At 35.4% G+C, this 15018-nt stretch overlaps 2 protein-coding genes and 1 pseudogene across 2 annotated transcripts; all 3 read left to right on the top strand.

Moving 5' to 3' along the window:
• Positions 1 to 3291: 3291 nt before the first annotated feature.
• On the top strand, positions 3292 to 7567 carry LOC18030701 (annotated as a pseudogene).
• Positions 7568 to 7582: 15 nt separating this feature from the next.
• On the top strand, positions 7583 to 12554 carry LOC18030700 (2-keto-3-deoxy-L-rhamnonate aldolase). The gene is made up of 4 exons (XM_024148736.1): positions 7583 to 7649; positions 7717 to 8165; positions 8819 to 8822; positions 12159 to 12554. Exons 1-4 carry the CDS (start codon positions 7583 to 7585, stop codon positions 12488 to 12490), a joined length of 852 nt encoding a protein of 283 aa, XP_024004504.1. The 3' UTR covers positions 12491 to 12554.
• A 353-nt stretch (positions 12555 to 12907) lies between these two features.
• Positions 12908 to 14855, top strand: LOC18030698. The gene is made up of 3 exons (XM_006413412.2): positions 12908 to 13366; positions 13867 to 14227; positions 14560 to 14855. Exons 1-3 carry the CDS (start codon positions 12962 to 12964, stop codon positions 14742 to 14744), a joined length of 951 nt encoding a protein of 316 aa, XP_006413475.1. The 5' UTR covers positions 12908 to 12961; the 3' UTR covers positions 14745 to 14855.
• Positions 14856 to 15018: the final 163 nt, after the last annotated feature.

Raw genomic sequence — 15018 nt, 5'->3', positions numbered from 1 at the left:
CGATGTTTTGCCTAATTGTATATGTCCAGAGAATTTTGAAATCGGCCACAACTTATTACGTACATTACACAACACAATAAAAATAGTTTGTACTTGTTGAATTCAAGTCATCCAGCACTGGTTAGTTTTTTTTTTTCTTTCTGAAAATCCACATTTCATATTATCGTGGACAACTGGACATTAAGACACTAATATCATAACAGAAACTTCAAATCCAGCCGGATAGTCAAACTAAAGATTCTGTTGAAGCGAAGTCGTATATAGAATAATAAAAGAACGAGTTTTTAATGAAAAAATATCTTAAAAAGACACATTTTTGCCAACAAAAAAAAAGAAGACACATTAGTTTTGTTGGTCGGACCTGCGTAATTTGCATTATGAACTAATTTGCATTGTGTAATTCTATCCTTTTTACAATTCTTTTTTCTTTATAAGAAACAAAACAAATGTTACTTTTTAGTTGGTACGATACAATCATTTTTATTTTTATTTTACGATACAATAAATTACAAAAAGCCAAAACTTTATACTTCTATTTACCCTTTTTAATAAAGAGGGTATTATTACCTTTCTCTTTATCCAGTTATTACTATGTACAGAGCGGAGCAGATTCAAAACAACGACCTCTATAAAGCAAACGGATAGAAGCAGTTATTACCCTTTTTTTTTTTTGGGTTTATTTCCGATAAAAGCTAAAATTAGTTATTTTACAGGATTCTTCTTGTCTTTCTTTTTTGATAAAGGGTTTTTATATATATAACTCTTTTAAAAAAAGAATACAAGTGCATAGTTCCACACCTATACCAAATTCTCCCTGAAAGGGTCTGGTTTAGGAACTAAACCCAAGAACGCTGTGCAAAACCGGTCTAAATCGAGAAACCGAAAATCGCTCACCGAACCGAGCTCTTCGGTAAGTCAGCCACATCGCCGACGGTATAGAAATATGATTTTTGGTTGGTAATATACTAATATTGCAATATGACGTTAATACGATTACGCGAACCCAGAAAAAACGTGGAGAGAGAGGCGTCTATGACTAAGAATTGAAGAGAAGGTTCCCATGTCATCAATGTGAATCTCACATCCACATATTATTATTTAACAAATGGATATAATTAATCTTTTCTTTATGACTGCATCAATTTTCATAGCATTTTTTTTTGTTATAAGTCGGATTAATTATATAATATTTTTTTTGCTATGAAGTTAATTTGGATTATAAGGACGATGGCGGTGCATGCATGCATATTGAACAGCTTAATTAATTTTTTTTTTTTTCGATTTTCACTAAGTAATTATGCTCTCTTAATAAACAAGTTATATCGGATTTAGTCACGAGTTATCTATTGGTTTAACATTTACGTCTAGTTTTATATGTCAGGTTTGAAAATGTCTGGTTTTATAAGAATTAAGAAGTTATTATTTATAAAGTAAGCGTTATTTACTTGACTTGACTTGATCATACCAAAAAACAAAAAAAAAAAACTGACTTGAGAGAAAGTGCACCGATGACAAACAGTTTTGTTTTACATTTTTGGAAAATAAAACGAAGAACCTAAACAAGTAATTATAACTTAATTAAAATTCCGAGAAGCAAAGGCAACGTGGTCCTAGAGAACAATGACGAAGGGTCTCTGGAGACTTCAGTGTCTTCAAAGCATTCTATATTAGGCCTCCATACTCACATGATCCGATTGGCTCTGTATAGCCAAATTCTTAAATATATACTACATATATATACTGTTTGTCTATGGACTAAGTATTAAAGACTAAGGTTCCCATGAAGTCATTACGTATATCACATCCACACAATATATAACTAATAATGGATTTAATTAATTAATTAATCTTTTCTTTATCCCTGCATGATTTTTCCTAGCGGTATTCTTTTAAGTAGGGATAAATTGGATTTAAGAACGTTGGTGGTGCATGCATGTATATTGAATAACTTTATTCTTTTTTTTCACTAAGTATTTTTTTTTAATTAAGTATTTTTCAAGCACATAGTTATGTGATTACTAACTACCACATTTTTTTTTTTTAATTTGATGAATCCAAGTATTCAACTGATTTCAAGTAACAAGAACAACTGGATGAGTGCTCACGCTATGAAACAATTCTAATATATATCTTTTTGACCAAAACAATATTATAATATATTCAATCATAGAATCAGATTACAAGAAATTAGTGATACTATTTCGTGCTTTACTGTTCTAATATATGGCTTGAATGATTCAAGGATATTGCATGCATGCATATTGAGTAAATTTTATTCTATGATATGGTCCTCGAGGCGTCATCACTCATCAGACATGTACGATGATCTTTACAAAAGCAGCGATGGACGCGCGGTATCGAGGCCTACAATATTGGGGCTTAATTAGGGTTTCTTAATAAGCAAGATAATAGGCAAGGTTTATCTATTTGGTTTAACATTTATGTCTAGTTCTATATATATAGAACTAAGAAGTTACTCCATCTGTTCAGAATTATTTGATGTTTTAGAAGGTTTTTTTTGTTCAGAATTATTTGATGTTCTCACTTTTCAATGCAAAATTTAATGAATTTTTATAGTTTTTGACATTTTATATTCTGCAGATTGTTTTCTTATTGGCTGAATGATATTTAAATGAATTATAAATAATATTTTTAGTATAGGAAAAATAAAAATTAAATAAATCTTTAAACTGTGTGCAAAAACCTTAAACATCAAATAATTCTGAACAGAGGGAGTATTATTCATAAAGAAATCGTTTAATTTTAGTTTGACTTTGTGCACCGATGACAAGCAATTTTTTGACATTTTTTGGAAAACTAAACGAGGAACACAACAAGTTGTAACCTAGATAAATCAAAAGAAAATCAGCGAAGCAAAGGTAAAGTGGTCCTCCAGGATAACGATGAAGGGTCTTTAGTCCTCCTTGCTTTCAAAGCAGCTCCTATACTAGGCAGTGGTCCAATTTAGCTTCCTGTTTGTTTCTATAGGCCTATACTATATCTACTATATCAGATATTAATTTTTACCGTTCTGCATTGCTTTTTTTTCTTAATCATTATTTGTTTTGTACGTAAAATTTAATTTATTTAAAAAATAAATAATTCTAACGTCAAAAATTTCAGCCACAATTTAAGAGAGAGAATAAATGAGCTGTGTGTGTCACGCGCTAAATATTTCACGGAGTATATAAATATAAGGTAACACAAGTCATATATATGAAACTTTTCACAGTACTAAAGCATACATAATATCGTTTTCTAAACCCAAAAACTTTGTGCAAAAACGAAAGAATGTCTCGTTCTCCTTCCTCACTCTTCGGTGGATTCAAACTCGCTTCCAACCTGCCCTCCCTTTTCGGTGGAACCAAACTCACTTCCAACGTGTCCTCCCGTTGTTACTCTTTGCCACGCATCCGACAAACCAGTTCGGCTTCAACCGAACCTTTGAAGACTCGTCTGAAGAATGGAGAGAAGCTCAAAGGGATGCTCTTCTTCTCGGCAGTGGTTGATGGAATGAACTACATACGGAGGGACCTGTCCACGTCGCAGCAAAAGAAATACATCTTCGAGGTTGAAGAAGGGAAAGAAGGAAGCGATGGAAGACCATCAGTCGGGCCTGTGTACCGCAGTATCTTCGCCAAGGACGGATTCCCCGAGCCGATCGAAGGAATGGATAGTTGTTGGGATGTTTTCCGGTGAGATTCTCGCTCCTGTTTCACGATTAGTCGATCGGAGTTTGTTTTGCATGAGTCCATTTCCCGAATCGTGCTGAGATGTTTTTTTGACTGTTGACTGATCGTGGAATTTGTTCTGACTTGCGTTTTTATTTTTTATTTTTTGAATATTTTAAGTAATAAGAATTAAAAGATTTAGCTTCATCTACTGTTTATTTGGCTTTGATTTTTGTATTATTAAGTTCTTCGGATCGTAAGATCTACGTATTAGTATTGTACTTCTTCTCATAGGGATCGTATTCAAAAGAGCTCTAATCGATAGAAATGTGAATTAGTGGTTAATGGTTTTTCCTTGTTAAATTTGAAACTTATGAATGGTACGTGAATAATTTACACTACATGCATTTGGTTGATATCTCCTTTTTTTTTTTTTTTTTTTAGTGATTTATTGACATCTTCTCTTTTCTACTCTACTTTTGTTTGCAGCATATCTGTTGAGAAATATCCAAATAATCCAATGCTGGGCCGACGTGAAATTGTGGACGGAAAGGTATTGTTGTCTGTTTCCTGGGATTTTGATTTTTGGTGATTTCGTTTAAAGTTGTTATAGATTTGCTCATTTTTATTTCATTCTTCTCAGCCGGGAAAGTATATCTGGCAAACATACCAAAAAGTCTACGACATTGTCATATATAAAACTCGGAAATTCTCTCCGAAGCTGTGGAGTTAAGGAGGTTAACATCCATCTTTACGTTCCTGATATCTGTTTATTCAGTTTCATCTTTTCCTATTGATTATTCCATATATGACGTAATTTTGTGTTTACTGATATGTTGTGGGGGTTTAGAAAGCAAAATGTGGTATCTATGGAGCCAATTCTCCTGAATGGATCATAACCATGGAGGTAATTTTTCGGCGGGTTCGTGATAATATCATTGGTTGTGTACTTTGGTTAGGGGACTGACAATGCACTTTTAATATAGGCATGTAATGCACATGGACTCTATCGTGTCCCTTTATATGATACACTAGGCGCTGGTGCTGTGGAATTCATCATTACCCATTCAGAGGTTTCGGTCGTCTTTGTGGAGGAGAAGAAGATCCCTGAGGTACAGTATTAATATATCTTCAATGTTAAATTTCTATCTATCACTTTCATGTATTGATGACCGTTACCATTTTTTTTATAAAAAAAAATTGTGGAACTTTTTCTCATCTCTTCCTTTTTGTTCTTTTGATTACCAGCTGTTTAAGACATGTCCAAACTCGACAAAGTACATGAAGAGTGAGTAATTCATATATATTTGTGTTCTGCCCTTTTGGCTTTTAACATATGTTGCTAATGTTTAATTGTGCTTGATTATAAATGCAGCTGTTGTGAGCTTTGGTGGTGTCAAACCTGAACAAAAAGAAGAAGCTGAAAATTTTTGGTTGGTTATATATGCGTGGGATGAATTTTTGAAGCTGGTATGAAACTATCATTTGCTATCGTTCACTATTTTATTTTGCTATATTTCGTTCCAGTGGTCTAGTAACTATGTTTACCATGCTTTAACTTTCCACTGCGAATATTTCTTCCAGGGCGAAGGAAAGCAATATGATCTTCCCATCAAGAAGAAAAGTGACATTTGCACGATCATGTATACTAGTGGAACCACTGGTGACCCTAAGGGAGTGATGATTTCTAATGAAAGCATTGTTACTCTAATTGCTGGAGTTATCCGTCTACTGAAAAGCACTAACGAAGCCGTGAGATTCCTTCTTGCTTTCATGCAATCCTTAAGCTTCTCCTGTTCCTGGCTCTGGTCTTAATCGATTTTGTTTTTTTGTTTTTGGCTGTGCAAATCTACAGTTGTCTGTAAAAGATGTGTATCTTTCTTATCTTCCTCTTGCGCACATCTTTGACCGAGTTATCGAGGAGTGTTTTATTCAACACGGTGCTGCGATTGGTTTCTGGCGTGGGGTCAGTACAGCTTAAAGCTTCTTATTTAAACCTGTTTTTGGATTTCTTAATTGTTACTTTAACTTCTCTGGCTTGTCTCCTCAGGACGTCAAATTGTTGATAGAAGACCTTGGTGAGCTTAAACCAACTATTTTTTGCGCTGTACCTCGTGTCCTAGATAGAGTATACTCAGGGAAGACGTTTGAAAAATTATATGCCCATGAATCTTCAATTCCCCATTTTAGTGAATTGTGCTCTTGTATCATCTATCTATTCCAAATAACTGCATCTGAGGTTTTACCTTTGTACACGTTACACACCTGCATGAAACTATTAGTAGCTGATGATGAGATATACCGTATGTAAATATTATCAGCAATTCTGTGAGAATATTTATGAAAAGCTTTCATCTGATTGTTGTATACTCTAATTTTTCTTCTAACGATCAATTCGATTTTATACATGGCATTTTCTCTCTGAAAATCTTCCTGTTTTTAATGACGTTGACCTTATATATATATAACAGGTCTTCAGCAGAAGCTTGCTGCTGGTGGGTTCTTCAAAAAGTTCTTGTTTGACTCTGCATTTTCCCAGTAAGTCAGAGTGCACTTTGCTTATCTGATTAACTAATATTTAAGCTATTAGATCTAACACACTCAAACATCCTCAGTAAATTTGGATATATGAAGAAGGGACAGTCTCATGTGGAGGCCTCTCCATTATCTGACAAACTTGTGTTCAGCAAGGTAGTAAATTACTTGATTGAACTAATTTTTTACAGAATATCTAAAGAGTCTATCACTCTTCGCGATTAAACTTCATAGCAATTAATTCCATCGTTATCTCACTCAGGTTAAACAAGAGCTCGGGGGCAATGTGAGGATTATTCTATCTGGAGCTGCTCCTCTCGCTAGTCACGTAGAGTCATTTCTAAGAGTGGTGGCTTGCTGTCATGTTCTTCAAGGATACGGTACCCATTCACAACATTTAGCTCTTTAGATCCAAATGAAATGATTAAACTAGCCAGATTCGTTAAAGTCACTATCTCACATCAATCACTTAATTCTTTAATTTGTTCAGTGCGGTCTATTTTTTAATTGAGTCCCCCCATGGCTCTTTGCGAACTTGTATGAATTTAATGGTTGGGTTCGTACGAATGTCGTGGTATAGTATGAACTAACAAATAGTGGTTGGTTACAAACGTTTTGGTCTTGATTTTGATAGTTAGTTTTTAGAGTTGGGTTTCTATTTGGGTTAATGCAACTTGTTCAGGTCGAGTAAACTTATTAATTCAGTGTATAAAGGTGATTTAGGCAGGCTTGGATATCAAAGTATGTACTAGAGTGTTAATAGAGTATATTGATCTCGCACTAACAGAGAATGTGAATAGTTAACTGTTGTCTTGTTGTATGATTGGTCCTTTGTAGGTCTAACCGAAAGCTGTGCTGGAACATTTGTCTCGCTGCCAGACCGACTGGACATGCTCGGTACAGTTGGTCCACCAGTGCCAAACGTTGATATACGCCTTGAGTCTGTCCCCGAGATGGAATATGATGCTCTTGCGAGTACTCCACGTGGTGAAATCTGCATTCGGGGAAAGACCCTTTTCTCTGGATACTACAAACGTGAAGACCTCACAAAAGAGGTTCTCATTGATGGATGGCTTCACACAGGTATGTCTTTCTCTGAACCTGTATTCAATTAAGGAAGAAGAAAACATATTATGGTAGAGTTATTTTGGAACTAGTTAGAATATCGGCTTTTGTGATTCCGTGAATTCTTCTAACACTCTGCTTCTTCTCGCCATCTCATCAGGTGATGTTGGTGAGTGGCAACCAAATGGAAGCATGAAGATAATTGACAGGAAGAAGAATATCTTTAAACTCTCACAAGGAGAGTATGTAGCAGTCGAGAACTACGAAGAAGAATGTCTTTAAACCCAAAAACTTTGTGCAAAAACGAAAGAATGTCTGGTTCTCCTTCCTCACACTTCGGTGGATTCAAACGCGCTTCCAACCTGCCCTCCCTTTTCGGTGGGATCAAACTCACTTCCAACGTGTCCTCCCGTTGTTACTCTTTGCCGCGCATCCGACAAACCAGTTCGGGCTTCAACCGAACCTTTGAAGACTCGTCTGAAGAATGGAGAGAAGCTCAAAGGGATGCTCCTCTTCTCGGCCTCACCCACTCTGGCGGAGATTGCTTCATTGGCGGGATACGACTTCGTGGTCGTCGATCTTGAGCATGGGCCGGCTGACTTTTCTGCTGCTCTAGCATGCATTGGGGCGACGGAAGTTTGCGGAGGCAAAACGGTTATTAGATTGCCGGAGATCTCTGCTGCGTGCGCTAAGAAAGCTTTGGATCTGGGACCAGATGGAATTATGTTTCCCAAAGTTGAAACGGGAAAAGCAGCGGCTGAAGCTGTCTCTTTCTGCTCTTACCCGCCTCATGGCGTTCGGGGATGTGCCTACACTCTTGTCAGAGACTCCAAGTTTGGATTCAACAAGAGATATTTGGAAGATTACCGTGATAACAGGCTCATAATGTGCCAGGTAATAATTAGTTTGATCAAGGGTATTGCTGTTCTTAGTTTGGTTTAGGGTACGTTATGAAACGACTAATGCTATATATTGCTTACGTTAAATATAGGTGGAGACCGTGAAAGGGCTAAGGAACATAAACGAGATCATGGCGGTTGATGGAATGGACTGCATCACCACAGGACCGAGGGACCTGAGCGCTAGCATCGGGCTCCTCCATGACCAAGGGAACTGGAAGGTCAAAGATGTCCTAACACAGTTGGAAAAGGCGGTGCTTGACTCGGATCCCGCAAACGGTGGAGCATTTCTTGCTGGAATGGCCACGGCTCAAGACAAAGCTATTGATCTCAAGAACAGAGGGTACCATATGGTGCTCTCCGGTTCTGACATTTCACTCTTTTGCAAAGCAGTGATCGATGACATCAAGGCCTTCGATCTCATTGATTGATCAAGCAATAATTTGGATGCTAAGACTCTACATTATTATGTGTGAACCTAAGATATGATCTTTTACTTCTATGTTATTCTGTTATGAGCGTTGTTGTTTTCAGTTTTCATGTAATCTGTAGGACTGTAGTTGTGCTGGTATGACATTATCCTCTGGTTTTATTTATGATTGGTTTATTAATTATGACTGGGAAATCACTAGATAATGATTAATGAAGATTGGTTTGATTTATCAGGACACTAGAGGTTAATTTGTAACGCAAGTAACCAATTCTATGATATAGTCCTCGGGGGTTAGACATTTCGATCTTTACAAAAGCAGTGATGGACGGTAGCAAGACGCCTCCAAAGACTGGGGCTTGATTAAGCTTTCTTAATTGACAAGTTATACCGGATTTAGTCACGATTTATCTATTTGGTTTAACATTTTTGTCTAGGTTTATCTGTCAGGCTTGAAAATGTCTGGTTTTATTATTATAAGAATTAAGAAGATATTATTTACAATTACAGTATAGTGTAGGCCTTTTTAACTTGACTTGGGGGAGAAAATGCACCGATGACAAACATAACAAGTTCTAACTTGATTAAAAATCAGAGATGCAAATATGAAGTGGTCCTCGAGAGTAAGTGGAAACAAAGAGAAGCTGCCTCTGTCTCAGAAAGCAGAGCATAACAACGAAGAACAAAGCAGAGTACTGGCCCCGTCCCCTTCAAGAAATTCAGAAGCTCACAACTGAAGAAAAGCCCAAATGTCACGTTCACCTTCTGTCATAAAGACTTCCATAAACCTAGCAATTCATCTTCTTCACAACAACGGCTTTAAGGTATGATAGTAATGCCAGTTGTCGCATTATGATTGTGTAATCAAATCTATAAAATAGAAATCTTATGGCACTTTGTAAGTTTCCGAGCATTCTCAACAAAAGCGAAAGATTCACTTTTTGTTATGGCACGTACGGTCTATTCTCTCCGACGTAAAAGTAGTAGACCCATACAAAAACTAAGTGCAAGGTCTCTTTATTTTTTTTTTTTTTAAAAGCAACGTCTCTTTATTCAACAGGTTGTTAGTAAGTTTAAAGGTAAAAATGTTTTCGAATGCAATTATTTTCCTAATATTATTATCTAAAAAGGCTGAATGTATTGAGCGTGAATACAATACATTATTGATATAACTTAGTAGATCGTTAAATGTGTTAATGTTATAATATAATTTTTATTATTAATTACTAGGTTTCGAGTAACATACATATAACAAAAGGTGATGATATTTAGATATAATTATCCAATTTTTTGAAAAAATAACTAATATAATAAAAAATAAATAAATATGACTTTCAAAAATATAAAAATACAAAGACGAACGAAGTCGTACAAAGCAATTAACACATATTTCTATTTGAGTTCATAGTTTACAATTAATGTAACAATGTATAACTCAACATATACATTTATATAAAAGATAACTATACAACTGATATTGAAAAGAAGTTAAACAACGATTATAACAAATATGATCCATTTTATCGATAGAACTCAATCGTTGATAGATATATTTTTTACAATGAAAAGTTTTTTAAAAAATTATCATGATATAAAATGTTAAAATCTCCAAAAAAGGGAATAAAATTCTAGTACAAAATCATGTCTGAAAACAATTCAAAATTTTCATGATTTGTAAAAAATATGGAAAATATTTGGATTTCAAACCATTAGAAATAGTTTTGATACATTTTTAAGTCAACATTATCTTTCAGAAACCTAAAATTATCTTGAATTTATAACATCATATAGCATTGGACATATTATATTGGCTTAACAAATTTTTAATTGTCTGAACACAACAAACAAAAGAATTAGAATTAAAAGGGACGTCTATACTGAAGTGATAGATGACTAATTGGTATATGTCTACTTACTTTCAACTTGGTGCAACTATAGAAAGTATCGTCCATAATGTTTCACACTTTCGGAGTGAGAGAATGTTTGTCTGATGGGGATGCAGATTTTTTATGAAAATAGTTATCTACTACATATCCACATACTCTTCGCTAATGATTTTCTATGAAAATAGTCAACTATGGCTATAGACTTACCATTGTGACATCTCCCAAGACACCTGCTGCAAAGTTTTGCCGCATTCCTCAAATTTCTTCTGTGTCAGCAAACGAATTAGATCAACCACATTTCTACCACAAAATAGTCAACTATGACTAATAATAAAAAAGCTGACTATGTTACAAATACTAAATAGTTGAGTACGTTACCTTCATTTCCCCTTAAGATGAGATCTTTCTTTTGCTTTGGTCGACCATCTGGTCAGCGTATTAATGAAGGAAGTAGTTCTGAGACACCATAACATACATGAGTTGGTACTAGGTGGAATGGTCTTTCATGTTGTAAGAAGAAGTTACCGATAACTTGTTATGTACACATCTCCCATTTTATGTTGTAAACTTCATACTCATCGTGGCCGACAACAACCACTTACATTTTAAACATAGTCACATATTAGTAGTCATCTACTATAAATATATGAACACAACAAAGAAAATAAATAGAATTGAAAAGAATGTCTATGTTGAAGTGATAGGTGACTACTTGGAATATGTCTATTTACTTTTAACTTGGTGCAACCATAGAAAATATCGTACATAATGTCTATTTCATCTGAGGCGGATGCAACTTCTTTATTAAATAGTCGTCTACTACATAACCGCATACTCGGAGCAAATATTTTTATGAAAATAGTTAATTATTCCATAGTTGTATCTCATATTTTAATGATTTGAGTAAAAAGACACCATGTATAATTTTTTGAGAAAATACGAACCATAACGCTAAAAATCAGAAACTTGAATATTTGGTTTATGGGTGTTGTGTTAGTGGCTATTTATCTGATCCACTAGAGTTCTCTCAAATTAACCTATTTGTACACGTAATACTAAACGACAACAACGTTAAAAACTTACTAAAGTAACAATAAAGTTTACGTTGTTATTGTTTTAAAAAGCAAGTAACGTCTGTGTCTTAGTAAGTTGGTGTGGTCCCAACCTCAGTCAGAAAAAGCGATGTCTAAATTTAGGGAGCAAGGAGTGCAATGTCATTTCAACATACTTTTTTCTGTTGATTTGTGCTATGCACTTAATTGACCGCTTTTCTATAATATTCAATTAATTTGTTCTCTCATAAGTAATATTGATGCAAATCACCCTTTATAAAATCTAAAAGGATTAATTCTTTCACATATTTATTATTTTATCAAAAATTTGAGAGCAAAATCTCATGACCAGTTTTTTCACTATCATTTTTCTCTTTTTTTTTATAGTCTTTTAAATTTTAGAACTAGCTCTGCTTAGAGTCTTTATTAGTCTTTATTAGAGGAGGAAGATGAAAACGTGAAAGTCACGTGACATGTCAAATTCTTTATAAACTTGAGCGGAATTGGGCGAAAATGTTTAGATGTAAAATCTAAAGATTCCTACCAGAATAAAAAATGTTTATTCGAATCTCTTCAATTTGTCATGAATGGTTTATTTTGATTATTAAGTGTGCATTTAGAATCGGAGGAAGGTGTGAAGAACGTAAATAAGATCGTAGCCGTTGATGAGATGGATTGTGTGATGATAGGGCCTAGGGATCTGAGCGCGAGTTTGGGGCTTCTTCATGACCCTGGGAACAAGAAGGTGAAGTCCGCCATGAGGACGGAGGAGATGGCGGTTTTGGATTCTGATCTGGTGAATGTCGGAGCTTACTTGGCCGGAATGGCGACGGATTATGACAAGGCGGTGAATCTCAAGGCATGTGGGTATCACCTTGTGCTGGGATCAGCTGATGTGTCTCTGTTCAAGAAGGTCGTGGTTGATGACATCAAGACTTTTAAGCTGCTTTAGGTCTTAAAGACTCTTAACAAGTGAAATCATAATTAACTTGAGATTAAAGTAATTTAGAGTTGGTTTGGGCTGTTTATCTATTTTTCGTTCAAGGATGTTGTGTATGTAGTTAATTAGTTATCTAGTTGGTTTTAAAAATAAGAAACTTGGAACTAGAGTCATTATAAAATGTTTTCGCGCCCTTCATGGTCACTAATTTAAGACTAATTTAAGATTGTAACAACTGGTAACCATTACAGAAGTCGAATGCACTGGTTTAAGAAGTTAAAATGCACTGGTTTGTGAAAAAAAAAAGAAGAAGTTAGAATGCATGTCGTTCGGATACTTGAGGACCTAAAGTATTGTCGTTGTTTATCTTAAAAAGCATGCCCTTTTTACGTGCCGTTTTAGTGGCCACTTTTCATTTTTCACATCGGATAAAACCAGATAGGAGAGAGCTCGAAGATTTTTTCCATTTTTTTCTTTTTCAAAATGCAATATTTATCTCCACAATCGCTTCAATGGAAATCAAATCCAGTAGTGATTGTATCGGAGAAGGGTTACGTTTTGAACCCCAAACTACTGAACTTTCAATTGTCCTCCCTGAGCTCTCCGTATCGCAGAACTCGAAATTGGAAGATTAGAAGTTCACCGGAAGAGAATGCAGCGAATTCGAGCGACGGCGGAGATTTGAAAAAGTCTTTGTCCGGTATTGTCGGAAATCAAGTGGAGGAGCTATTGAGCAGAGAAGAGAACAGAAGTTTGCTTGATGGTCTGGAAAAAGCTTCGATGAGAGTGGATATAGCGAAGAGAGAGCTCGCAGAGATAGAGAGACAAGAAATCGAGGCGAAATTGCTTCAGGATTATGTTAATAAGCTCGAATCAAGAGCCTCAGAGGTGAGATATTTTTCTGGAAATCTTGTAGATAGAAAATGATGGAACATTTGATTCTTGTTATTAGTGTTGGTTTCTTTGAGAATGACTGGTAAATATTTATTCAACTTCATGTATATGTTACAGGAGATATTGGTGCTATATTTCAATGGAATAGTGAATTGTGTGCATTGTAGGTTAAGAATAGATTCATGTTGTTTCAGAGTTTCAATGACTATCTATGGTGTTACTTTTGTGCCTGAAACCTTGAAATGGGCTTTCTCTTAGTTTGTGTGAAGATAGTTCATTAGATATGGTTACTAAAATTATGTCTTCCGTAGCAATTTGAAATTTTGTATTGTTTTGTTTTGTTTCGTTTTCTCCTGTTATGGAACAAAGTCTTTAGTTTGTGTTTGTACACAATGCAAGTTCAGGTTCTCGAGTTCCTTATAATGAAACTGTGTTTGTTCCTCGATAACAAGAGAGATAGAACATGTTCATCTTATTCAACATCTGATTTCAAGATCGCAGAATGCCAGCAAGAGATTGTCGCAGCAAGATCAATGGTCGAGGAAGCAGAACGCTCCTTGTCCTTAGCAGAGAACGAGGCAATCGGAACTTCAGAAAACGGCTATACGATTGATAAAGACAAGGAGAGAGTAGAATCAGCGAAAGCGGCTGTGGTTGCAGCCGCGGTTGGCACCGTCGCAGAACTCCCTTTTGCTCTTTCTCAGGTCTCGAGCATCGAGCAGCTTGTTCTTCCCCTTGGAGTAGCGTTTGCAAGCTGTGCATTGTTTGGAGTCACATTCAGGTATGCAGTGAGAAGAGACTTGGATGATAGTCATCTCAAATCCGGAGCCGTTGCAGCCTTTGGTTTTGTCAAAGGTAACACATTTGATTACTGCGGCTTTTATTTAACTTCTTTGAATTGGTCAAAGCGTTTGCGTTTGCGATTAAGGGAATGAGTAAAAGTAAAAGACTTTCTTTGTTTTGTTATATTGTGTGGAAGGTGTGAGCTGGATAATCCCATCGTTGTCTGGACTTTGGCTGTTTAAAATTATAAGTTGCCAGTAGTAGAATACTAATCAACGATTTGATCATTTTAAGTAATAATTGATTGAGTTGATTATTTAAATCTCTGACCTGTATTATTTTGGATCTTGTCTATTCTTAACAAAATTATGAGTCTGTTTTTTTTTTTTTTTTGGGTGTTTTAGGACTTGGTATGTTGAGCAGAGGACCGCCATTGGAGCTGAGCTGGGAAAGCTTGGCCTCTCATGGTATAGATGGCGCCGTTTTGGTGTCTCAGAGCGTCTTGATATTTGCGTTTGCGTCTATAGGTTTGGACTTTTGCTTCAAAATGAAGCTCTTGAGACCATTTCCTAGCTCTGATAAGATATAGAAGAAGCAATTAAAAAACATATAGAAAAAGAACAAATTATTTTATGTTTTCTATGGAGACTTTTATGTATTTGTTGAATATTAATTAATTCAAATGTAAATCTTTCTTTTTTTTTTGGGTAAAAGTCAATAGACACTAATAGTCGAAAACTAGGACTGGGCATAATTACTTGGTACTTATCCCGTACTCGTTACTTGACCTGTACTTGTCTCGTAAAATCAAGTACTTGTTTTGATCAAGTCGAGTATCAAGTATCTTAAGAAAATTACTTGCA

Source organism: Eutrema salsugineum, unplaced genomic scaffold (genome assembly GCF_000478725.1).
Source record: "Eutrema salsugineum unplaced genomic scaffold, Eutsalg1_0 scaffold_1, whole genome shotgun sequence".
NCBI classification, from domain to species: domain Eukaryota; kingdom Viridiplantae; phylum Streptophyta; class Magnoliopsida; order Brassicales; family Brassicaceae; genus Eutrema; species Eutrema salsugineum.
The sequence above is the reverse complement of the archived record's forward strand: the minus strand, read 5'-3'. Positions and strand labels throughout refer to the sequence as shown.

Bases quoted from the DNA above. Each gene is read 5' to 3' on its own strand.
- LOC18030700 (XM_024148736.1), top strand. From the start codon at position 7,583: ATGTCTGGTTCTCCTTCCTCACACTTCGGTGGATTCAAACGCGCTTCC. The intron at 7,650-7,716 runs GTGGGATCAAAC...CCGACAAACCAG, and splicing joins CAACCTGCCCTCCCTTTTCG to TTCGGGCTTCAACCGAACCT.
- LOC18030698 (XM_006413412.2), top strand. From the start codon at position 12,962: ATGCAATATTTATCTCCACAATCGCTTCAATGGAAATCAAATCCAGTA. The intron at 13,367-13,866 runs GTGAGATATTTT...TCTGATTTCAAG, and splicing joins TCGAATCAAGAGCCTCAGAG to ATCGCAGAATGCCAGCAAGA. The intron at 14,228-14,559 runs GTAACACATTTG...TGGGTGTTTTAG, and splicing joins AGCCTTTGGTTTTGTCAAAG to GACTTGGTATGTTGAGCAGA.